Source organism: Planococcus citri, chromosome 1 (assembly GCF_950023065.1).
Source record: "Planococcus citri chromosome 1, ihPlaCitr1.1, whole genome shotgun sequence".
NCBI classification, from domain to species: Eukaryota; Metazoa; Arthropoda; class Insecta; order Hemiptera; family Pseudococcidae; genus Planococcus; species Planococcus citri.
Window position 1 is genome coordinate 83,827,737 of NC_088677.1, and position 25,700 is coordinate 83,853,436.

At 33.3% G+C, this 25,700-nt stretch overlaps 1 protein-coding gene across 4 annotated transcripts; it reads left to right on the top strand.

Annotated features, from left to right (window-relative positions):
- Window positions 1-1,191: 1,191 nt before the first annotated feature.
- On the top strand, window positions 1,192-25,475 carry raptor. Of its 4 annotated transcripts, XM_065354375.1 has the most exons (25): window positions 1,192-1,361; window positions 1,458-1,615; window positions 1,705-1,807; window positions 1,938-2,179; window positions 2,427-2,573; window positions 2,659-2,822; window positions 6,626-6,685; window positions 6,771-6,871; window positions 12,435-12,757; window positions 12,876-13,070; window positions 13,167-13,241; window positions 16,913-17,170; window positions 17,250-17,396; window positions 17,469-17,571; window positions 18,259-18,486; window positions 18,752-18,888; window positions 19,064-19,132; window positions 21,561-21,658; window positions 21,880-21,991; window positions 22,072-22,220; window positions 22,318-22,488; window positions 23,112-23,524; window positions 23,624-23,786; window positions 23,869-23,985; window positions 24,085-25,475. In XM_065354375.1, the coding sequence occupies exons 2-25, from the start codon at window positions 1,466-1,468 to the stop codon at window positions 24,299-24,301; spliced, it is 3,942 nt and encodes a 1,313-aa protein (XP_065210447.1). In that variant the 5' UTR covers window positions 1,192-1,361; window positions 1,458-1,465; the 3' UTR covers window positions 24,302-25,475. The 4 variants fall into 4 exon arrangements, with proteins under 4 accessions (XP_065210447.1, XP_065210456.1, XP_065210471.1 ...); XM_065354384.1 differs by having other exon boundaries at window positions 1,192-1,615; window positions 18,259-18,453; XM_065354399.1 differs by lacking the exon at window positions 18,259-18,486 and having other exon boundaries at window positions 1,192-1,615.
- Window positions 25,476-25,700: the final 225 nt, after the last annotated feature.

Genomic DNA, 25,700 nt, shown 5'->3' on the forward strand with positions numbered 1-25,700 from the left:
TCATTAGTGTCGTGTTTTTGACAAAATTGCGAAAATGCAAATTGCGAGTAAAAAGTAAAAACCCAAATTCATGTTTTTACTTTATTGACAAACAAAAACAAAACTGCAAAAATTTTTGTTGCCAGAATTATGATAAGGAATGATTAAGGATTCCTGTTTTTTTTTGGGGGGGGAAGGTCTGTTCTTATTTTAGTTATTTTTAAGAAAATGATGAAAAATTTAAAATGGCAAAAAAATCTATTTTTTTCAGGGCTTGAAAACCGGATAGATATCACTCTCAGTTTTGGTTTCGGTTTTCTGTTTTTTGAAAAAGTAAAGGTTTTGGTTTCGGTTTTGGTTTGGGTTTTTTAAAATCTTATCTCTCTCGTTCCGGTTTTGCTTAAAGGGTTTCATTTCAAAGGAATCGGTTTCGGTTTCGGTTTTGGTTTCGGTTTTTTCCTTTTTTCTCCATTTTTTAGAGGGAAGAAGGCCAAGAAAGTGATCATTTTATCAAATACTTTGTGTATGTGACTAGAAAGTGGCACTTTGGCAGTGCCAAATTTGTCAACTTTTCTAGTTTTCAGGCCTTTTCACATTTAGCATCAGTTTTTACTTTATTTTTACCAAAAATGCAGTATTAATTAGGCTAATTACCTGAAAAATTGCAAAACCAAAACCAATTCAGTTTTCAATCGGTTACGCTCTTGGTTTCGGTTTTGAATTTGAGAAAATAACGCTCCCGGTTTCGGTTTTGGTTTTAGTTGTGGGAAAATAACGCTCCTGGTTTCGGTTTTGGTTTCGGTTTTGAGCAATTTTAATCGGTTTTTGGGGGTTTCGGTTTCGGTTTTGGTTTCGGTTTGCAAGCCCTGATTTTTTTGTTTTGTTGGTCTATTTTTTGAAGAAAAAAAAATGTAAAAAAATGGTCTATTCTTGAAAAAAATATTGCAAAAAATAAAACTGTCCATTCTTTTCATAATCGTAATGAAAAAAATATAAAAAATTTGAAAATTTCCTTTCTGTTTTAAAAATCAAAACAAAAATTTCAAATTTGTAAAAAAAATATAAAATAAATAAATTCTGACTAGTGACGTCACTGACGTGGCTTTCGCGATTAGCCAATCAGAGGCTGTTTCGTCACACGTCATAGGCTGGCCAACCGAATGCGTTGTGAAAATAGCCAACCCCACCACCCATATATACATATATAAACAAAACAAACATTTCTTGGACATAAAATCGCATCGCATGAAGAATGATCATGATCTTGGTTGTCCAATAATAGAATAATTTGAGACGCATTTAATCGAATCTTTCAACGTTATGAATCGCGAATAAAACTTCGATGTATCTTCAGAAGAAAAAAACACCCGAACATTTCTCAAGTAAGAAGTCTACCCGAACTTCGTATTTATCTGTACTTGGTGTGATCATTTTGAAATTAGGATGTTAACATGCGCTCGGTGAAATACGCTTATCAGTGTAGAAAATGGCTATAACGCCTCATTACGACTGTACGCTGAACGAGCATTCATCCTACGAAGATTGGAATTTACCAGTATCGTTTGTAAAGAAACGCCATACAGAACCTATCGAAGGAACCAAAGTCGTTGCTCAGTCATGGCGCATGAAAGAACGAGTAAGTGTTTCCTGGATGTCTAAACGATTTCGTTTCAGTTTCACGTAACTTTTAGCGGTCATCTCATTAATAACGAATGATTTTTCTAGATGAAAACCGTCAGCGTAGCTTTGGTTGTATGTCTGAATGTCGGAGTCGATCCTCCGGATATCGTGAAAACTCAACCTTGCGCCAGATTAGAATGCTGGATAGGTACGTTCCTTCCCCCGTTTGAATTGGTCGATGAATTTAGCTTTGAAAATGATAATTTCATCGTGTTCGAATAGTATTTGTACATTCCTGATCAATTTGTAACCACCTGATGATCTTTTCCATCCTACAGATCCTTTATCAATGAGTCCGCAGAAAGCGCTGGAAATGGTCGGCCAGAATTTACAAAAACAATACGAACGATGGCAGCCTCGTGCACGCTACAAGCAGAGCTTGGACCCGACTGTCGATGAAATCAAAAAATTGTGCACGTCGTTACGTCGAAATGCTAAAGAAGAAAGGGTCCTATTTCACTATAACGGTCACGGAGTACCGAAACCTACATCTAACGGAGAAATATGGGTGTTTAATCGGGTGAGTTGTTGGAGTTAGCGTTGTTGGCGAAATTGAAACTCGACTCGAAAACCTAAATCCAAAGATAAACAAGCGTTTCCACTTTGCTTTCTACTGATTAGCTTATCGATCTTGATGCATTAGAGTTCAACATTATTGGTCTTATCTTATCTTCACTTCACATATGGTGTTTTAAAAAAAAAGTAGTAGTTATTCTTGGTGAATTTTGTTGTACGTATAACGATGTTTTGAAATTTGTTGTTCGCAGACGTACACGCAGTATATCCCTTTATCAATATACGATTTGCAAACTTGGATGGGTGCTCCGTCCATTTACGTATACGACTGTTCAAATGCTGGTGTTATCGTTGATCTCTTCAAGCAATTCGCCGACCAGCATGAGAAAGAATTCGAAGTATTGAAGCGTTTGAGTATTTTTTAGAAGTTTATTCGAATTTGAAAATGACAACTAATCTGGAATTTTGCTCTGTTTTGCGTAGCAATCATCTGGTCAGAATTCTCATTCCGGATCCACTCCTAGTTTTAAGAATTGTATTCAGTTAGCAGCGTGTAGCGCTGATCAGATATTACCAATGAATCCTGATCTGCCTGCCGATATTTTTACCTCGTGTTTAACTACGCCGATTAAAATCGCTCTCAGATGGTAAGAATTGGTTTAGAAGTGGAGCTCGAGTGTCAATTTGATCGGAAAAATTCAACTTGAAAAAAATTGGTATTGTTTTGTGTCGAAATTGTAAAAAAAAAGCGTTTTTTGCCAAAATTCCAAAAAGAAAGTCCTATTTTGACAAAACAGTGTGTCTAGTTTTTCCTAAATTACACAAAAATCCTGTTTTTCGCCATAATTGTAGAAAAACTCAGTTTTTTGATTACATTACGAAAGATTTCAGTATTTTGTAGCAAAAATTGCTATAAAAATTTCCTACAGTAAGACAAGTATTGCATAAATACCTAAGTCTTGTTTTTCGAAAAAGTTTACAAAAAATGCTACATTTTTAACAAAATAGTGTAAAAAGTTCTGTTTTCTGTCAACATTTCCTAGAAAAAATCCTGTGTTTTGTTAAAATTGTTAAAAGAAGCCCGGCTTTGTGTTAAAATTCTTGAAAACACTCTTGTTTTTGGCCGAAATTCCAAAAAAGTTCTGTTTTGATCAAATTGTAAAAAAGAAGTTTCTTTTTCCAAAATTTGCTCAAAAAAAGTCCTAATTTTTCCAAAATTGATAAAAAGTTCTGTTTTGGACAAAACTGCAAAAAAAACAGGTTTTTGACAAAATTGCAATAAAAAGACAGTTTTTTAACATTAGAAAAGGTCTTTTTTTTGCTGAAACTAACCAAATGTCCTATTTTTTTTCCAACAGTGACAAAAAATCCGTTTTTTCGCCAAAATTGCGAGAAAAAAATCTCTCACAATACGTATTGCGTATGGTCTTGTTTTTCGAAAACGTTTGCAAAAAAATCTTACTTTTTTCACAAAATTTCAAAGAAAAATTGCTTTTTTTGTTTAAATTGTGAAAGGAAATTGTGTAGAAATTGTTAAAAATCTCAAATTTTCAATTAAGTTCTATTTTTACAAAATTGATTGCAAAAAGCCCAATTTTTGACAAAATTACAAAACAAAGGCGAGGATAGTATAAAAAAATTGTGCCTTTCAAAACAAAATTACCAAAAAAGTTGCTTTTTGACACATGTAGCCAGGTAATTGAAAAAAAGATAATTTTCTTACTTAGGCAAAATTTTTAAAAAAACAACCGTTTTTTGTGGAATTTGTAAAAAAAAAGTGCTGTGTTATGTCTAAATTTTAAAAAATGTTCTCAGAAAAAAAATGATGTTTTGTGTCAAAATTGTAAAAAACGTTCCGTTCTTTTTTTTCAAAATTCCTAAAAAAAAAATGCATTTTTTGTTGAAATTGCAAAAAAAAAGTCCTGTATTTTTTTCAAAATTACGGAACAAATCCTGTTTTTTGGCAGATTGCAAAAAAACCTGCTTTTTAAACAAAGTTACCAAAAAAGTCCTTTTTTGACATGATTGAAAAATATATCATGTTTTTTTGCCAAAATTTCTAAAAAAAGGGCCTTTTTTTGGTTGAAATTGCAAAAAAAAGTCCATTTTTTTGACAAATTGAAAAGACCTGCTTTTTAAAACAAAATTATCAAAAAAGTCCTTTTTTGACATGATTGAAAAAAATATCATGTTTTTTTGCCAAAATTCCTAAAAAACAGCCTTTTTTGGTTGAAATTGCAAAAAAGTCCTGTTTTTTGACAGATTGATATACCTGCTTTTTAAAACAAAATGACCAAAAAAGTATTTTTTTGACATGATTGAAAAAAATATCATGTTTTTTTTTCCAAAATTGCCAAAATTCCTAAAAAAAAGCCTTTTTTTGATTGAAATTGCAAAAAAGTCCTGTTTTTTGACTGATTGAAAAAAACCTACTTTTTTAAGCAAAATGGCCAAAAAAGTATTTTTTTGACATGATTTGAAAAAATATCTTGTTTTTTTGCCAAAATTCCTAAAAAAAAATGTCTTTTTTTTGTTGAAATTGCAAAAAAAAAGTCCTGTTTTTTGACAGATTGAAATACCTGCGACATGATTGAAAAAAATATCATGTTTTTTTTGCCAAAATTGCCAAAGTTCCTAAAAAAAACCTTTTTTTGGTTGAAATTGCAAAAAAGTCATGTTTTTTGACTGATTGAAAAAACCTACTTTTTAAAGCAAAATGACCAAAAAAGTATTTTTTTGACATGATTTGAAAAAAAATATGTTTTTTTGCCAAAACTGCCAAAGTTTTAAAAAAAAAAAAACTTTTTTTGGTTGAAATTGAAAAAAAGTCCTGTTTTTTGACAGATTCCTGCTCTTTAAAGCAAAATTACCAAAAAAGTACTTTTTTGACATGATTAAAAAATATATTAGATATGTTTTTTTGCCAAAATTCCTAAAAAAAAGGCCTTTTTTAACAGATTGAAAAAACCTGTTTTTTAAAAGTTTAAAACAAAATTACCAAAAAAAGTCCTTTTTTGACGTAATTGAAAAAAATATTATGTTTTTTTGCCAAAATTCCTAAAAAAAATGCCTTTTTTGTTGAAATTGCAAAAAAGTCCTTTTTTGACATGATTGAAAAAAAGATTTCGTTTTTTTGCCAAAATCGGAAAAGGCAGTCCTGTTTTGTGCCAAAATGGTTAAAAACACTATTTTTTGTGTAAATTTCAAAAAAATCCTCATTTGACAATAAATCTCCCCCCCCCCCGCAAAAAAAAACAAAAATTGCCTTTCCCTAAATTACCAAAAAGAAGGTCCTGTTTATTTCAAAATCCCCAAAAAAATCCTGGTTTTTGACAAATTGCTCAAAGATGGCTATTTTGTGGAAAAATTGTTGAATAAATTGGTCAACCTTGAAAAGAAAAGTTTTGGAGTTTTGCTTCAAAAATTTGTACTTTTTTAGCCAATTTTGTAAAATAGTCCTATTTTTTGTTGCAATTTCAGCTAAAAAATCAGGAAGAATCAGGATCTTTTTAGTTTTTACACACTTGAAAAAATGAGAATATTTTTTGAAAATTCTGTCAGTAAGCCAGCATTTAAAAAGAAGTTCGTAAAAAAGTCCTGTTATTTCTAAAATTGTAAAAAATCTGATTTTTTCGATTGCAAAAAAAAATATTTGTCAAAATTGGCCAAAATATTTTTTTTATTTATGAACAGAGTTTTGCTTTTTGCCAAATTTGCAAGAAATTTTCATTTTTTTGGGCGATAATACCAAAAATTCTATTAGTTTGCCAAGTTTTTGCCATAATTACCAAAAATAAACTGGTTGGTACTCATTTGGAAAGTTTTTGCTTCGTCTTTTCCAACTCTTCAAAAATTTTCATTTTTTTGGCTCAATCTTGAAAAAGTCTTGTTTTTGTCACTGTTGCCAATGTAAGTCCTGTTGTAGAAAAAAATGCCAAAAAAATCTGTCAAGTAACAAAAAAATTTTAAATTATACTTTTTTTGCCAATTTTTATGAGAAAGCCCTGTTTTTGCTAAACAATTGCAAAAAAAAATTGATGTCTTGGCAAAATTTGTGCTGTTTGCCATAATTTTCAAAAAATCGTTCTTTTTTTCCAAAAAAATCCTGCTCTTTGCCAAAATCTCCAAAAAAGTCATTTGACTTTGACTCAAAAAGCCCAAGTATTCGAATTTTTGGGGGAGGGGGAGGGGGAGCGAGGAGGGTGGAAAATGAGATTAAGAGTTGCATATTTTTCATCTTTTTGATGAGGATGACAGCAGTGGGGGGGGGGGTCAAAATGACACCCATGAAGATGACACCTGGCTCAAAATTGTTAAAAGTCATAAAACTATCGTTGAGAAATTTATAACCTTCATCTATGATTCGATTAAATTGGCACTGAGTGACCGAAATCCGATCGTATCGAATACAGATCGTACAGTTTGAATTTATATATTTTGCCTCTTCTAGGTTCGTAATGCAAGATTCGTCGAAACTGGTTCCTAACATATCTTTAGACCTAATCGACAAGTAAGTTCGTACTGCAGATTTGATATCTAAATCGAATTTCGCATCGACGAATTACGTAATTACTATAACGATGATTTATTCGCAGAATTCCCGGCCAATTAAACGACCGAAGAACGATGCTGGGCGAATTGAACTGGATATTTACTGCCATTACCGATACAATAGCTTGGAATGTTTTACCTCGAGGTACACTCATATGGATTAAGATGCAAAGAAATCCACCACACTCAATCCACCTATAAAAAACCAAAAAATAACCCTACGCAACACTACTTAAGCGCTATATAAAGTTGATCTATGGCTTCGATGTTGTAGTTGGATTTTTTAATCTTTTGTGTGTGTGTAATTTCAGGCTTATATGTGTGTTGCGTCGAAGGCTTGAAGCTCTTATCGTCTTTAGTTTTATTCGTACCTGTTATTATTTTCCGTTGTTCTTTTGTTTTTGATTTATATTGACGAGACCTCAAAGGTCTATTAATTTGAAAAACCCTTCATTTTTCAGAACGTAATGGGTAATCGATACGTATAACGAACGACCGATATAGTACTATGCTCGTATCATACAGGTAAAATGTTATTTTATACGAAACATTTTTCCGAGCATCTGTGTACATTTTTACTACGTATGTTTCGTGCGTGTCTTTTTATTGTTGTTGTTTTTTGTCGTCTCTCGATTTTTCTACTACATCTAATTGGCCAGCGAGTCGATTTTGTTCGATGATGACGCCGCCTGCAATATATCGAATATCGTATATTGCATGTTGCTATACGCTACAATATAATGTGACCGAGGTGCTTTAATATTTACCTACATAGATCTTTATACGACTAATTTTTTTTTTCCTTAATCGAATATTATCGTGTTAGATTATCGAATTATGTATGAAATTAGGCGCTGTGATGCGCCATGATCATAATGCTCTCAAGTACCTACTATACTCGAGTATCGCTTCCTGCCTTCTAATAATTAAAATACGCGGATTATTTGCGTATTTTTAATTATAACAACTCGAATCGAGGTGTACCTACAATATACTTATGAAATTCGAGGCGTAGAAAAAAATCGATCGAGCGTTTAAACAAATCAACTTGTTGTTTTGTAGATGGCCTGGTCTACAGGGTGTTCTGAAAGAAATATCGTCGATACGTTACGAGATTTACATAGTTACGATGGTGAATTTTTTCCCCAATTTTTATGTTATTTTTTGAAGGGTCGAAAAGATCTATAATTTTTTTAAATTTCGGAGATATGAAAAAAAATGTCCGAAGAAAAGTCGTGCAGCAACCAAAAAAAAAAAATATTTTCGGTCAATATGGGGGGGGGGGGAGGGTCTTATTTGGAGTTTGAAAAAAAAATTATAGCTGAAGAAACCTTGATTTTCGCGCCATTTTTTGACTCCGTTTGAGTCTCAAATGTGCTTGAACACAAATTAAGAGCACATTAAAGGAGGGAGAATGCCCAAAAATTGAGTTTTTTCGTGAAAAATGCTTCGTTTATGAATAAATTGATTAAAAAATCTTTTCGTAGCCCCCTATGAAAAAAACACTCCTCCCTCCCTCCCCCCTCTTCCTTATAAAATTCAAAAAAATAAGCCATAAAAAGAGAAATCGGTGAAAATGTTTCAAAACTTTGAAATTTTTGCATCAGAATTTTTCTAAGTCGTTCTCCGGTGCCTCGAATAATTTTGCTCCCTCTGCACGGAGCCCCTCCCCTTCATCTTTAATTTTTTAAAAAACCAAAAAAATTTTAACTTGAGAAATTTTTTAAAAATAATTCTCAATTTATTGTTTCATTTTAGAATTTTTTTAAAATGACCCTCAAGAGGGAAAAAACCTGAATTTTCAAGAAATGTTTATCTTCTTGTTCAACCCCTCCCCCCACCTCTCAAAAATGTTAAAAAATCAAATAAAATAACTCTGTAACAATTTTTCAAGATGGTTTTTCTGCATCACAATTCTCCCAAATAACTTCTAATTCAGAAAAGGAAAATTTCTTCGGTATTCCGAGTAATTTTGGTCCATTGTTGAAGAAAATCAAAAACGAAAATAATACAACTTGTTCAAAAAATTCTTGGATTTTTGTTTCAAAATTCTTCGAAATAGTCTTCTTTTGTTGATGAAGAAAAATCGGCCTCTAATTTCCGAGAAATGTTGACCCCCCCCCCCCCTCTCCCTCCCTGGCTCACTTCTCCCGCCCAACAGAGCATACCAAAAAGCAAGTTTGATCCCTTTTGCATTCGGAGCCTCCTCTCCCTACAGTTTGAAAAAAAATCTTGAAGATGAAAATAATGAAAGAACTTTTTTTTTTTTTTTTTTTTTGAGAAGTAAGAGCAAATGGGACGTTTTTTTTGAGACGTGGACTAATTGAAAGAATAATTTTGGACCAAGAAATTGAATATTTTTGAAAATATTTATCTAATTTTATTGTATTTATTATTTTTATCCAACTTTTTCTTCCAAAAATTGTCCACGAGCCTTGCTTTTTACCTAAAATTGCCAAAAATGACCAAAAAGTCCAACTTTTTATCCTAAAAACTGCTAAAAATCTCGTTTGCTGAAAAAATTGCGAGAAATATGATTTTTTTTGCCAATAATTCCAGAAAATTGTTGTTTTTTTGTTAAAATTAAAATTGTCCAAAATTTTTTTTTTCTGACATAAATTCTCGTTTTTTAGCAAAACTGCTGAAGATATAATTATGTATATTTTTTTCCCCCTAAAAATTATCCAAAAGTGAAAATTATCTTTATTATTTGAGTTCTTGTTTTTTAACAGAAAAATTGAAAAAAGTCGCTTTCTTGTCTAAAATTTCAAAAAACTTACTTTTTTTTTCAACAATTGTCAAAAGAACTTGCTTTTTGCTAAAGTTGTCAAAAATTCTCGCTTTTTCAAAAATTGACAAACAATCTCGTTTTTTTTAAATAATTTGTAGAAAATTCCAAAAAGTCGTACTTTTTTTCCAAAAATTGCTGCTTTTTGTTAGAATTGTCAAATTTTGCTAAAGATTTTCTCATTTTTCACAAAAAACATCAAAAAGTCTCGCTTTTGACAAATTTTTTTTTTTTTTTTTTTGAGAGAGAAAGAAACTGCAAAAATACTCACCTTATTGCCAAAAATTGTCCGAAAGTCTTTATTATTTTTTTTTTTTTTAGTGATTATTTCTGCATTAGAAAGTTTTGCCAATTCTTGGTTACTTTTTCAAGTTTTTTTTACATTTTTTTTTTTTTTTTTTTTATTACAAAAGTCAACTTTTTTTTTGAAAAAAATGGAGTAGAAGCCCTGCACTTTTAAATTTTTTTCCTTGGGCTTGAAGACTAAAAAATTCGTTTTTGGAGCGAGTGATTTGTGTTTTTTTAGAGGTTTAAATCTTGAAAATGAAATGAAAGGAGTTTTCTTTTTGAAAAGTAAGAGCGAATGAGACGGTTTTTCTTGAAAAGTAGACTAATTGAAAGATTTTTGGACCAAGAAATTGTAAATTTTTGAAAAATGTCTATCAAATTTTATTGTGTTTATTATTTTTATCCTACTTTTTTTCAAAAATTGTCCTCAAGTCATGTTTTTTGCTTAAAATTGTCAAAAATTACCGAGAAGTCTCATTTTTTTAACCTAAAAACTTGAAAATCTCGTTTTTTGAAAAGAAATTGCAAAAAATGTGATTTCTTTGCCAATAATTCTTGTTTTTTTTTTTTTTTGTCAAATTTTTGCTTTTTGACCTAAACTCTCGCTTTTCTGCAAAACTGCTGAAGATTTACATTTTTTTTTTTTTTTTTTCTAAAAATCATCCAAAAGTCTCATTTTTTTCAAGGTCTTGCTTTCTGCCAAAAATAGGAAAAAATCTCACTGTGTGTCAAAATTGTCAAATATTCTTGTTTCTACCTAAAAATTGTCGGTTTTGCGCTAAAAGTTCTAAAAATGCATAATTTTTTCCTGAAAATCAATCAAAAGTCTTTATTTGCTAAAAAAAAAAAGGTAAAAAATTCTCTTTTTTTTAACAAAAAATTTTAAAAAGTCGTTTCTTTGACAAAGATTGCTCAAAAGTATTATTTTTTGATAATTGTCAAAAAAGGTCTAGCTTTTTGGTGAAATTGTCAAAAATTCTCACTTTTCAAAAATTGACAAATAATCTCGTTGTTTTTTTTAGCAATGTGCAGAAAATTCCGAGAAGTCTTACTTTTTTTTGAAAGTTACTGTTTATTGTTTAAATTGTAAAGTTTTGCTGAAGATTTTCTCATTTTTCCCAAAAATCATCCAAAAGTATCGTTTTTGTCTATTTTTTTTTTTTTTTTTTTTGAGAGAGAGAGAGAGAGAGAGAGACTGCAAAAAGTCTCGGTTTTTTGTCAAATAATTCCAAAATAATTGAACCTTCTTAAATTAAAAAATTAAAATCAAAAACATTTTATTTTCTATTGTTATTATGTTTTGTTCTGTTTTTTTTTAGTGATTTTTTTGGCATTAGAAAGTTTTGCCAATACTTGGGTTGCTTTTTCAAGTTTTTTTTTCTTTTTGTTTTTGAGAAAGAGAGAGATACTGCAAAAAATTACCAGAAAGTCTCAATTTTTCGTCAAATAAGTCCATAATAATTGAGCTTTCTTAAATTAAAAAATTAAAATCAAAAACATTTCATTTTTTAATGTTATGTTTTGTTCTGTTTTTTTTTTTGTTTTTTTTTTTTTAGTGATTTTTTCTGCATTAGAAAATTTTGTCAATTCTTAGGTTACTTTTTCAAGTTTTTTTTTTTTTTTTTTTTTTTTTTTTTTTGAGGAAGAGAGAGATACTGCAAAAATTGCCAGAAAGTCTCGGTTTTTCGTCAAATAAGTCCATAATAATTGAACTTTTTTAAATTAAAAAATTAAAATCAAAAACATTTCATTTTCTATTGTTATGTTTTGTTCTGTTTTTTTTTTCTAGTGATTTTTTCTGCATTAGAAAGTTTTGTCAATTCTTGGGTTACTTTTTCAAGTTTTTTTTTTTTTTTATTACAAAAGTCAACTTTACTGAAATTTTCAGTTCATGATTACTCTAAAAATGTAGTTAGGGGTGGTCAGATTATAAAAATAAGTTCAATTTCGAACTCATCGCCCCTAAAAACCTAACAAAAGATATGTCACCCAGAATTAAGATTTTTTTCATCTTCAGAACGTATCGGTGGTGGGGGTCAGAAGGGTCGGATCAGAAAAATAAGACGATATTTGGACTCAGCATGCCCAAAAACCTAGCAAACGATATGTCACACGACATTATCCATTTTTTTTTCATTTTCTGATTAAATTAGGGTACCAGGGGAAGGGAGAGGAGGATCGAATCAAGAAAGTACCTAGATATTTGAACTTGGCACCTCAAAAAACCTAGAAAACGATACGTCACACGACATTATTTGTTATTTTCAGCTCGAATCAAAATTCCTCCCTCCCCCCCCCCCACTTTTTGGACCGAAGAGTCAGCTATTCCATTTTTCCAATTCTACGTGATATTTCAATTTTCGATTTTACATCACGATCAGTCGAGCAGGAGCAATCGACCCAGAAGAGGTGTGGGCGAAATTCAAAACTTCAGACGAATAATTTTCCGAACACCTTGTACACGAGCAGCAGTTTTATAGCACAACTACTTGAACCTCTCTAGCATATTATGTATACTGTACTTTCTTCATACCTCTGTTTTAGGCAAATTTTTCTAAAACCTCACATACATTATGAACAGATTAATTAAACCGATTTCTTTTTTTTTTTTTTTTTTCCGTCTTTTATATAGACTTGTTTCAGAAGCTTTTCCGTCAAGATCTTCTGGTCGCGAGCTTATTTCGAAACTACCTTTTGGCGGAACGGATAATGCGTTCTTACGACTGCACTCCGGTTTCGTGTCCGAAGTTACCGTCAACGTTTCAGCATCCCATGTGGCAAGCGTGGGATCTGTCGTTGGACCTATGCCTTTCTCAGTTACCGGCTGTGTTGGAATGCGAAGATAACTACAAGCATTCGCCTTTCTTCGAAGAGCAACTTACTGCTTTTCAAGTCTGGTTGGATATGGGATCCGATCAACGTAACCCGCCCGAACAACTGCCAATTGTTTTGCAAGTTCGTATCTCTTGATTATGAAATTATGATCATGTTTAGAAGGAAAAGGGACGAGGACGAGAACGAGAGGAATTGGAAATAATTCACGATGGGCGTTTTTTTGTTTTTTCTGTTACAGGTTTTACTCAGTCAAGTGCATAGACTCAGAGCTTTAGAGTTGCTTAGTAGATTTTTAGATCTCGGAGCGTGGGCTGTTAATTTAGCCTTATCAGTTGGTATTTTCCCCTACATGTTGAAACTTTTACAAAGCTCGGCTCGCGAATTGCGATACTTGTTGGTGTTCATTTGGGCTAAGATATTGGCCGTTGATAGCGTTAGTATCGGTTTTTGAATGATTTATAAAAAAATTTTTTTTGGGTTTAAATATTATGGTTAGAGAATTAATATGATTTTTGATGTGTGTTTGCAGTCTTGTCAAGTGGATTTGGTGCGAGATAACGGTTATAGGTATTTTTTACAAATTCTTCAAGATTATTCGGTTGCGGTGAGTTGAATTGAAAGTACTTACCTACATGAATAGATCGATTAATATACTTCTTTTTCTAGAATTTACAAATATAGTCCAGCATAATAGCAATACGAATAATTCCACCCCCCCCCCCCCCCCGCACTCCACTGATCTTCTGGGACAACTTTTTTCTTGAACAGGATATCCTAAGGAACATTTTGAAGCAAGCTTGTCTGAAAAAAGTTGACCTTATTAACAATGGCGGCCATTTTGATTGACTGGTCAGATGAAATCGTAGATTTTGCTTTAAATAGTAGAAATCGGACTAAATTTTTTGAACTGAACAAAGCTAGATTGGAAGAGCATGCAAAAATTTATCACCAGTCAAAATTTCAAGTGCCAAAGTGCATTTTTCGATTTTTAGTGAATTTATAAAAATCAAAATTTGAGGCAAAAATGAGCAAAAAAAATCAAAATTTTACCAAGTGGACCTAGAAAGCTGAAATTTGAGATATACCACATTTGCGACCCGCCAGATCGATTGGAAACGGTTTCAAGCCGTTTTGAGCAGTTCTGGAGCCTCCAGCAGATTTTTGAAACTTGAAATTTCCACAACATTTTATCAAATGAAGTTGGAAATCCAAAATTCACGATGCACTATAACTTGAATAAGCTATTAAGTAGACTGCTGGTGATTATAAGTCATTTTGGAGCCTCCAGTGACTTTTTGGAAATAACTGGAGCCTCCAGTAGATTTTTCAGTGCTCATTTTTGGCTTTCCCTCTGCATTTGATGAAATTTTGTAGTTCCAAAAATCTGCTAGAAACGGTTTGAAATTGTTGTGAGCAGTTCTGGAGCCTCCGGCGGTTTTTTGGAACTTGAAATTCCCACTAAATTTCATCAAATGAATTTGGAAATCGGAAATTCACGGTTCACTCCAACTTAAACACGCTATTAAGTCGACTGCTGGCGAATTTGTGTGATTTTGGAGCCTCCAGTAACTTTTTGAAAATTCATGGAAGTCGCCAGTAGATTTTTGAAATTTGAAATTTCCACAAAATCTCATCAAATGAAGTTGTAAATCCCAAATTTAGGCCACACCAACTTGAACACGCTACTATAAGCCGACTGCTGGTGAATTGAAGTCATTTTGGAGCCTCCAGCGACTTTTTAAAACCTCCAGTCGATTTTTGGAACTTGAAATTTCCACAAAATTTTATCAAATGCAGTTGGAAAGTTTAAAATTTATTCTGTAAACTTATTTCAATTTCCAACTACATTTGATAAGCTTAAAAAATTTACTGGAGGCTCCAAGAGTTTTCAAAAGGCCGCTGGAGACTCCAAAACTGCTCAAAACGACTTTGAAACCTTCTCCAGTCGACTCAGCATGTTGAAATTGAGGGAAAGAAATAATTTCGGCTCTCAAATTCTACATATTTGGTAAAATGGTATGAAAATTTTAAAATTCAAAAATTTGCTGGAGGGTCCAAAATGACTCAAAATTGCTCAAAACTGTTTTAAATTGATTTGTCAGGTCGACAAAGGGTATTTCACAAATTTCAGCTTTCTAGGTTCAAGTTTCAAAAATTTACTGGAGGCTCCAAGAATTTTCAAAAAGTCGCTGAAGGCTCCAAAAATGCTCAAAACGTCTTTGAAACCTTCTCCAGTCGACTCAGCATGTCGAAATTGAGGGAGGGAAAGAATTTCGGTTCTCGAAATTTCATTTGGTGAAGTACTGTGAAAATTACAAAATAATTTCAAAATCTGCTGCCGCTGGAGGGTTCAAAATCATTCAAAATAGGTCAAAACTGTTTTTAATTGATTATTAGCAGGTCGAAAGTAGCGTATTTCCCAAATTTCAGCTGTCTAGGTTCAAGTTTCAAAAATTTACTAGAAGCTCCAAGAATTATCAAAAAGTCGCTGGAGGCTCCAAAATTACTTAAACTCGCCGGCAGTCGACTTAATAGCGAGTTCAAGTTGGAGTGAACCGTGAATTTCCGATTTCCAACTTCATTTGTTGAAATGTTGTGGGAATTTCAAGTTCCAAAAAACTGCTGGAGGCTCCAGAATTGCTCACAATAGTTTCAAACCGTTTTTAGCAAACTTTTGAAACTTGAAATTTCCACAAAATTTCATCAAATACAAATGGAAAACCGAAAATAAGCATTGAAAAATATACTGGAGACTCCAGTACTTTCCAAAAAGTCGCTGGAGGCTCCAGAATGACTCGAACTCACTTGCAGTCTACTTTATAGCGTATTTAAGTTGCAGTGCAGCGTGAATTTCGGATTTCCAACTTCATTCAACTTTCCAAAATCTGCTGGAGGCTCCAGAACTGCTCACAACAGTTTCAAATCGTTTCTTGCAGATTTTTGGAACTTGAAATTTCCACAAAATTTTATCAAATGTGAATGAAAGCCGAAAATGAGCACTGAAAAATCTACTGGAAGCTCCAGTAATTTACGAAAAAATCGCTGGAGGCTCCAGAATGACTTGAACTCACCGGCAGTCGACTTAATAGCGTATTTAAGTTGCAGTGCAGCGTAAGATTTCCAACTTCATTTGATAGAATATTGTGGAAATTTCAAGTTTCAAAAAACTGCTGGAGGCTACAGAACTACTCACAATAGTTTCAAACCGTTTCTCGCAGATTTTTGGAACTTGAAATTTCCACAAAATTTTATCAAATGGAAATGGAAAGCAGAAAATGAGCATTGAAAAAAAATACTGGAGATTCCAGTAATTTCCAAAAAGTTGCTGGAGGCTCCAGATTCAGAATGACTCGAACTCACTTGCAGTCTACTTTATAGCGTATTTAAGTTGCAGTGCAGCGTGAATTTCGGATTTCCAACTTCATTCAACTTTCAAAAATCTGCTGGAGGCTCCAGAACTGCTCACAACAGTTTCAAACCGTTTCTAGCAGATTTTTGGAACTTGAAATTTCCACAAAATTTCATCAAATGCGAATGGAAGCCGAAAATGAGTATTGAAAAATCTGCTGGAGGCTCCAGTAATTCACAAAAAAATCGCTGGAGGCTCCAGAATGACTCGGAACTCACTAGCAGTCTACTTTATAGCGTATTTAAGTTGCAGTGCAGCGTAAATTTTGGATTTCCAACCTCATTTGATAACATTTTGTGGGAATTTCAAGTTTCAAAAATCTGCTGGAGGCTCCAGAACTGCTCAAAACGGGTTGAACTAGTTCCAATCGTTTTGCCAGGTCAAAAATATGGTATATTCCAAATTTCAGATTTCTAGGTCCATTTAATAAAATTTTGATTTTTTCCCCCTCATTTTTGGGTTAAAACTTGATTTAGTTGATTTTCAAAAATTCACCAAAAATCGAAAATTTGAAATTTTGACTGGTTATAAATTTTTGCATGCTTCTTTCAATCTAGTTTTGTCCAGTTGAATGAATTTCGTGCGAGTGCTGTGTTGGAAGGCAAAATCTGCGATTTCGGCTGACCTGTCAGTCAAAATGACCGCCATTTTGTTTCTATTGCCAACTTTTCTTTGGAAAATTTGCTATCAAATGTTCTGTAAAATGCTTCCTTTAAGAAAAAAGTTGTCCCAGATACTCGTTGGGGAGAGGGGTGAGGTGCAATTATTCCTATTGTTGTCATAATGCCGGATTTTTAGCGAATGATTTTTTTTTTCTAAATTATCGAAGATGAATTTTAATTTTGGAACGACTTTCAATTTTACAGAGTGACCACAGAACAATAGCCGCGTTTGCGATGGCTGTAATAGTACAAGATTACCCACCGGGACAAGAATTAGCCCTGCAAGAGAATCTGGTATCGATTTGTTTGGAACAAATAAACGACGCTAATATCCAATTGAAACTATGGACAATCATATGCTTAGCTAAACTGTGGGAACGATACGACAAAGCCAGATGGTGCGGTGTACGGGACTCAGCTCATGAAAAATTATTCGTATTGTTGAAAGATAAAGAACCCGAAGTACGTCGCAATTCGCAATTCAGCAACTGGAAAGTTTCCTAGATTTAAATTTGATCTATTTAATTAAATTCATTCGCAGGTTCGAGCTGCAGCTGTGTACGCCTTGGGAACGTTTATGAATACCGACGAATTAGAACGCACCAAACACGCCACCAATATCGACCAAAGTGTTGCCATGATGTTGATCAACGTCGTATCTCAAGATATGAGTACTTTAGTGAGAAAAGTAAGCGTTCAGATGCATCAGCTGATGAATAATCGTCTAAATTGATTGTTAATTTTGGAAATTTACTCGCAGGAATTGGTGAACGCGTTGCAATGGGTCATATTGGCTTTTGAGAATTCTTTCTTGTCGGTTGCCACGCAAGAAATGAAAGCTACGTTGCCAATTAGTCCTCAAGGTATGTGATTCGTTTTTGTGGACTGGCCGGTGATTCATGATAGGCGAGCATATGTGTTTCTAATTCTGTTTGTCTTGCTCTAACTCGAATTATGTATTTTTGATCGTGGATGTTTTTTGGGGTGTTATGTTGTGATATTCGTTGTTGTGAATTTTTAACAATTTGATTAACAACCTATTTTTCTAACGACGTTTTCCTGAAAAAAATCAAGACCATGTGATTTTAACGACGAATTTTATCCAAGTGGGAAATACGTGTTTGAGCACTGAGCAGGCTTATTCAATTCTGACGAAAATCTGTTGGAGGCAATAGAATTTCTCAAAGTGAATCCAAACAATTTTTTTCGGTTTGAGAGATAAAAATAGGGTGTTTACTAAATTTCAGAATTCCAACTTGAAATAGGTATTTTTTTTAAAAATTTGTTTCGTCTCAAAAGATTTTAAAAAATTCACCAAAGCTTAAAAATGAACTCGAACTAGTAAAATTTCATCAGGAGTATTTTTGCATGTTTTTTGGTCCAGAAAAATTGTAAGGCCATTGGGAAGCCTCCTTCGCCATAATTTCTCCTTTTTTATTAAATAAAGTTGCAAATAAATTGATGCAAAACCGGTTGTAAACTCTTCAAACACTTTAAACTGGCGAAATCACGCTATTAAAATTTTTGTTTTTGAAATAATATCTTTACAGAACAAATCATCCCAATACCATCGGTAATGAGTGCCTTAAAACGTAACCTATCCAGAGAACGAATCAAAATCACGTTTACAGGATACGGGATCGAGAATATTAACCAAGTCGACGGTACTAATAATCAGCTGGACCGTGATACGTATCCTGAAAGATTAAAACGTGTTTCTTCTTCGTCTTCGATTAGTTCAGGCAGTAAGCTGATAGCTAAATTAATTTATTCATATGGTAAGAATATCAATGTTTTTTTTATAGGCCTGCGGAAACTGGACAAAAGGGTTGAATTTCTTCGTATCTGTTTTGCTAAATGAATGAATAATGATTACCTATGCCTAATTTACAGCTAATAATTTTTTTGATAATGTGGTGGTTATGCTTGAGTTGTGTTCGAATGCGATTAAAATACTTATATCTAATAATACGAGTAGAAAACTTGCATCAATTCTTCACAACTTAACATTAAAATAAGTAATTCTTATTCGAATGTTCGCAGGTAACAGCAGTCTTCCAACCATCAGTTATGGTAGTTTTTATACGAAAATATGGCAAGGTTTAGCTTCGCTGGAAACCGATCCTTTTCTCAAGGTGGCCAAAATGGCCCACGCTTCGATGGATTACATCAGAGATCAAGTAAACGAGCCTTATTTTTATCGAGTTTCTTTTAATCGTATTTATATTCGTACGTACATTCGAGACGTTATTTTTCGACTAAATGGAAGGGGTGAAAAAGGAATACGAAGCTGAGGGCTGAGCGTCGTCGCGTCTGATTTTTATGAATGTTGAAAAATGATCATTTTTCGTGTAGGTTTTCGAATGGCCGAGACATAAAGAAGATGTTATTGACGGTCCGTCTTCTTTAGGAGCTCTCTATAACGTAAGAGATGAAACTGAGCACAAATCGATCTAAAAAAACGCATGTATCTCTAGATCGCTTCTTATTTATATTTTTGATCGCATGATTCTCTTATCTCTTATCTTCTGTTCCGATTTTCCTTCGTTGAATTGTCACACGTAGGTGTTATTAGGATAGGGTGGGTCGTTTTCGACATTTTTTCAGAGTGAGGGGAGAGAAAAAATTTGAAAAAAAATTGCGAGATGATTAGGAAAAATTTTGGAAGAAATTTGAAGTTTTTGATTCGAGTCTTCGTTTAATTACAAGGGTTTCGCAAATTTTTCAAATTTATATGACTGATGAAAATTGAGAAAAAAATTCGTTTCGATGATAATTTGGTCGTATTATCGATTTTTCAGTGGAAAAGAATAGCTTTTGCAATTTTTCAGGGAAAATATGTCTCGAATGATTTAAAAAATTTCTGAAAAAAAATTTTAAAAATGAAAAAAATAGCAAAAACGTTTCAAAAAAATTTTTTTAAGTCATACTTTATTGTAAATTTTAAATATTTCAATACCAGACAATTTGTTTTGAATTCCCCTCCCCTCCTCACATTTCAAAAAAAAAAAGTTTGAGATAACCCACCCTTGTAAAGGACCTCCAGCGATCTTATTAAATACGAGTAATCTGAAGTGTAATCAGTTTATGGAAAATTTCTTCATCTTTGGAGGTCCAAATCGACTTGTACGTCGAGCTTTTAGTCGCATTTTTAGCTTTTTATCGTTTCTTTCTTTTTTTCGTGTACTTACGCTTGATTTTTTTTCCTTATTTATTTTCTTAATATTAATATCACAAGTGTAAGTTTAGTTTGAAATAATTTTTTGGTTCGGATTCAAGCGATCTAGAAAGTGTAATGAGAGTATGATCTCGAGGGCATTCTGTATCAACTCGATCGAAGAATGCAGTTTCTGAGGGAAGGGGGTTGGTATAGGTATCTTGAGAAACTCAACTTTTGGGAAAATGCGGTTTTTGCTTTGGCACCTCCTCTTGAAATAAGGTGACTCTCTTGGTGATATTTAGCGTGTCTATTTTTCACCGAAGTGACGCCCCAGTTTCGTGAGGAGTTACCAAATTTTTAAAAATTTTGCAAATTGCATAAAATTTTTTGGCACCTCCACTTAGAGTGAGGTTGCACTTTTGGTGATGTTTAGCATGTCTATTTTTCACCAAAGTGAAGCTCCATTTTCGTGAGGAGTTGAAATGAATTAATGATACTCGAACTCGAAACTTATTTCAGCTGGTGAAAAATGGAAATCTGATTCAGAAATATTAATTTAAAAATTACTTGTAAATGACCATCGACGTAACTTTTAGATGTGGATTTGAAACTTGTCATTTTCAAAATGAAAGATCTCAGTGAGAGAGGTCGCATCTCATTCTCAACATCTGAATTTGGGGACGAATTTGAAAAAAAAAATATTTTACTACTGGATTTTTTGGGAGGAAATTATGACTGACAGACTGAGTAACCCCAGATCCCTTTCTCGTTCAAGTTTTGATGTTGGTCCAATTTATTAATGACATATTATCTCACTCTCACGCAGTCTACCTGAACTCTTCAGCGTAATAATATTGTATAAAAATCACAAATGTGGTGGATTGTAGTATTAAATGTAAACGCCTGCCTACTAAAAACGAAATCATGCACTTCTAAAAATAAAACACGTGGCACAATATTGGTGGAGGTTCGAGAATACACCTATTTTCACCCTATATATACGATTTTCGAATATATCGTATTCGTATCTTACACGTAGATGGGTACTTTTGTTTACTTGGTAGGTTTTTAGCCGTTTACCTAGCTTAATTTATTTTCAGTGGTGTCCGAAATAAACAGGGTGTTCAGAAAGTGGATGGCGAATATGATACAACTAAGTGTTGAAGTGCACTTTTTGAGTTTTGGCGGATTTTTGAAAATCAAAGCTGGGATTTTGGGCCAAAAATGAGCAAAAATTGAAATTTTACAAAATTGAACCAGAAAGATAAAATTTGGTATGTGTCTTATTTTCTTTTGACCAGTGCTGGAGCCTCCAGCAGATTTTTGAAAATAGAAAATTCCATAAAATTTTACTCAAAGAGGTTTGAAATCTAAAAATTGTTCTGTATATTTTAATTTCAACGTACTGAGTCGACTGGAAGTGGATTTAAATCATTTTGGAGGCTCCAGACATATTTTGGAAATTTCAGATTTTCAAAAAGTGTCACAAAAACTGCTCAAAACTTTCATCGTGGGTTTCTACATCTAAAGTACGTGTCTCCATCCATTTATCGGACACCCTGTATGTCTAGTAATAAGCAAATCAAACATTATAATTTTTTTCCTTCGAAATATTATTTATCAACATTATCTAGCTAATGTTTATCGATAATGAAACAGAAATATTAATATTTCATTTATGTTGCGAAACAGGTACGTGATTCTGTGATGGGAAAAGAATGGATCGATCCATCGAAGAACCAGTCTTTCTTTTCGTTACCACCGTCGCCGTCGAATAGATCATATTTATCGTACGTTGCATGGTTTATAATAATCTATTTCAACACTCGAAGTAACGACACCAGAAATATATTCTGATCACTATTTCATTTTTGATAACCATTGTAAACTTTGAAGTTTCCTCAAACGACCCTAGAGGGCTAAAAATATTCATCACTCACTGATGTCGTTACTTTAAACTCTGTTGAAATTGACTATCGTCGTATTTTACTAATTTAGATTATTGTTTCAGGGTCGACTCGCCTCCTAAAAACTTATCTTCCACCGGATCATCGATGGATTTGAATAGATTAGGTGCCAGAGTACGGTACAGCCTCCAGTGTCGCCGAACGATGCCGAATATGGTTAGAATTGATACTAATATGTATGTACATCAAACCTACTGTAACGATTTAAATTTCAATACGTCTTTATTTAATCGCAGATTTCCGAAAACGCTTCAGACGACGAACAAAAACGATTGGTTTCAACCAAGTTCGTAGACTGGTGCGGGAAATACTTTTCCGAGTGTAAAAAACCACATTCTGACCGCTGTGATATCGAAAGTAGGGCACATTTCGAACGTGAATGGAGGTGAGAATTTTCAGACTGCGATTCAACGTACCTTTAAATATGTATCTGTACGATTGCTAGCTTGAATAATACTTGTGTGTACTTTTTTCGGAATAAGGTATGCTCGGAATCATGTACAAGAAAAAGTATCCAGGGACGAGTGTTCCAGATCGTATCAGTTTAGAGTCGAGAACGTAATTTTTTCGACGAGGTGTGCCCAAGCTCCGGCTGTGTTATTATTCCATCCGTACGAGAATCATTTTATTACGACGGCTAAGGATGCTTTCATGTATGTAATAATTTTTACAAATGAACTAAACCCGAATTACTCTACGAATAAGATATTAATTTAAATAATAATTTATAATACATTGGTTACATGTCGGCATTTACACGAAGAATTATGCAATTCTTTCTGCAGTCTAACTATTTGATCCTCTATTGCTGAAAATTCATAAAATTCCAATTTTTGCTTTGGCACCTCCTCTTGAAATAAGGTTGCACTTTTGGTGATATTTAGCATGTCTATTTTTCACTAAAGTGATGCTCCATTTTCGTGAGGAGTTACCAAGTTTGCAAAAAAATTAAAATTTGCATTATTGCTGAAATTGCAAAAAAAAAATTTTGGCACCTCCACTTAGAATAAGGTTGCACTTTTGGTGATGTTTAGCATGTCTATTTTTCACCAAAGTGGAGTCCCATTTTCGTGAGGAGTTGAAAATATTTTGAGCGAATGAAAGTAGAATTTTTCGAAAATTCACACTTAGGAGGGGGGGGGGGTTAAAAGGCTACCAAATTTTGAAAAAAAATCATAAGCTTCAATAACTAATTACATTATCATAATTCATAGGTACATATTACATAATTTACACGTTTTTAATCAAATTTTCATCTTTTTTTACGATTGTACAGAGTTTGGGATTACAACACGAATTCGAAGTTGACCCACTGGAATCCGGATCGAGGCATCTGGAATAGAAACATATCGCGAATCACGGCCCTAGATTTAGTCAACGCTCACGATAACACAATGCTTCTAGTCGGTTCCGAAGACGGAGCTGTTCGGTTATGGTCGAATTACACAAACAATTTACCTAACAGAGAGCCTGTGCTGGTAACTGCTTGGCAAGCGCTCTCCGAATTATCATCTTCGAACAGAACAGCCTCCGGGTTAAGGATGGCTTGGGATCAACGAAGTCAAACATTATTGGCTGGCGGAGATGCTCGAGTTGTTCGAGTATGGGATGCCGAAAGTGAATTGAAATTGACCGATGTGTCGATTGGGACCGAAGCTTGGGTTAATAGTCTTTCGGTCGATTCAGATGGTTAGTAATTTGTATTTTGTAATGGATGTAGGATTGTTTACTAGTCATCGATGTGTGATTTTATCGAATAATTGTTCGATGTGGTTTTTTTTTCTTCAGGAGGTGGAAATATTTTCGCTGCTGGATGTAGTGACGGATCTGTTCGTATTTTTGATCGCAGACTGGCTGCTAATAATTGTCGAACGATAACGTATCGCGAACATACTGGTGTTATAATTAATGCGAAGATTCGCAGATGTTCTGATTTACTTGTGGCTGGCTGGTATGTTAATACTGGTTTCCATTTCTTTGCTGAAAGATATACGTAGAGATATTAATTTTCAACCTTTTCTCTCAACTTTCAGTATGAACGGTGATGTTAAAACGTACGATATTCGAACGAAATCATCTATATTGACGTGCCGAACAGATACTCGTACTACTGCTTTTGACGTACACAAAAGCGCCGATTTATTCGCATGGTAAGATCGATGATATTGTTCGTTTGTCTTTTTCACTAAAATATGTATTTATTTATTCGGTTCGTAGTTACTAATCGAATAATTTTAATTACGTTTCAGTGGCGGTATCAATCAATTAACTGCTTATGAACTTAGTGGCGGTAACGTATTGAACAGCGTTAAAAACTACGATTGGTTCATGACCCCTAAAATTGCCTCCACCGTGTCGTACATCAGCTTTCATCCGAATCGAGTCATGCTCGGGTATTCGTCGATCGATTGTAGTATCGTTATATCTAGTTTAGATTCTAAAAAATGGCCGTCAAATTCAGCTTAGCCAGAGCACGTTCTCGATATGTGAACCTTTCGCTGGCTGTCGTATTTCGCATCGAGGGAAAACTCTGCTCCTTTTTGATATTTTTACGAAACGTTGTTGTGAAAATTGGAGCATTTTTTCCCCCTCGATGCGAAAAGTTGAAGGTAGAATCCCTCTGAAACTCGCAGTTGTTTCAAATAGGTAAACTAATATTGTAATGTAAAGTTCAAAAAGAAGGAATGACAGCTAAGCCATAATCGTAACTTTTTAACATTTTTTCTATTCGGTTTTAAAATTTTCAATAATACTGCTCTTGTGTGAAATTTTTCGCAAAAATTGGTGCGTTTTCTAATTTCTTCCTGTACCTCGGTCAAACGATCTTTTTTTTGTACTTTTTGCCATATTTGTACTGAAAAAACTTCTACGAAGAATGCTTATTTGTGTGATTTGAAAATAGGAGGATTTTTTGCCCAACGATTGAATTAATTTTTTGTATACGTATTTCCTCCCTTTGTCATTTTGTGACGGACGACTTGAGAATTTTTAATCGAATCAATCGCTCTGTTCGAATTGTGATTTTTTATTTTTATAGTTCACAATGAGGTACGACGATGAAGTCCTTGATCTACGCGAGTAGATGGGTAGATGTAGAATTTTGGTTCTTTTTTGAACTATTTCATTCGTAAAGCGAATAATGTCATCGTAGATTCAACTCCTACAATAATATTTTTCCGAGTTCGTTTTCTACGTTGAACAAGATTCGTACGTTATCGTAACTAACGAACGATTTCGATACCTACAATTTTGACATGAATATTTTTAGTCGAATTGTTGATGATGATGAATTAGTGTAAATAGTGTTAGGGATTTGTAGTTGTACTTGTTTTTCTCTCTCTTCCTTTGTATGATAACCATTTTTTTAATTTAGGTTGTGTCTGTTTTTTCTAAGTGTGTATTGTATGGTTTAAGCATATTAAGCGTAACTGTAAATGTGTACTTATAATGGAATCATTATCTGTACGTGCATATGTGGTTGAGCTTGAGATAACTGATATTAATAATAATATTGTACGCAACGAGATACCGTTTTTAAACTTAAGTCTATTGAATTTCTCTTCGTTTTCTCCCCGTAATCGATCGAGTTTTGTTATAATTTTTTTAAGCAATAAAAACGATGAATTATGTTGGAAAATAATTTCTCATATTAAAATAAGCCGAAATATTTTCGAGGTTTATCATTTTACGAAGGAAACCATCGGAGGAAATGAAATAATCTTCGGTCACTCAGTCATGACTCATGAGTCTGTGTTTTGACCTTTGAGATTTTGGGTGAAACGTAATGAAAGAATTTTAATTTAACAAACTCTGATGAATTCCTGAAAGTTTTTATCGTAAAATAATAATTATTTCTCAATTTTCA

Excerpts from the sequence above, each read along its gene's own strand:
- raptor (XM_065354375.1), top strand. The coding sequence starts at position 1,466 with ATGGCTATAACGCCTCATTACGACTGTACGCTGAACGAGCATTCATCC. Across the intron at positions 17,171-17,249 it reads TGAAAGATAAAGAACCCGAA|GTTCGAGCTGCAGCTGTGTA; the intron begins GTACGTCGCAAT and ends ATTCATTCGCAG. Across the intron at positions 21,992-22,071 it reads GCCGAACGATGCCGAATATG|ATTTCCGAAAACGCTTCAGA; the intron begins GTTAGAATTGAT and ends ATTTAATCGCAG.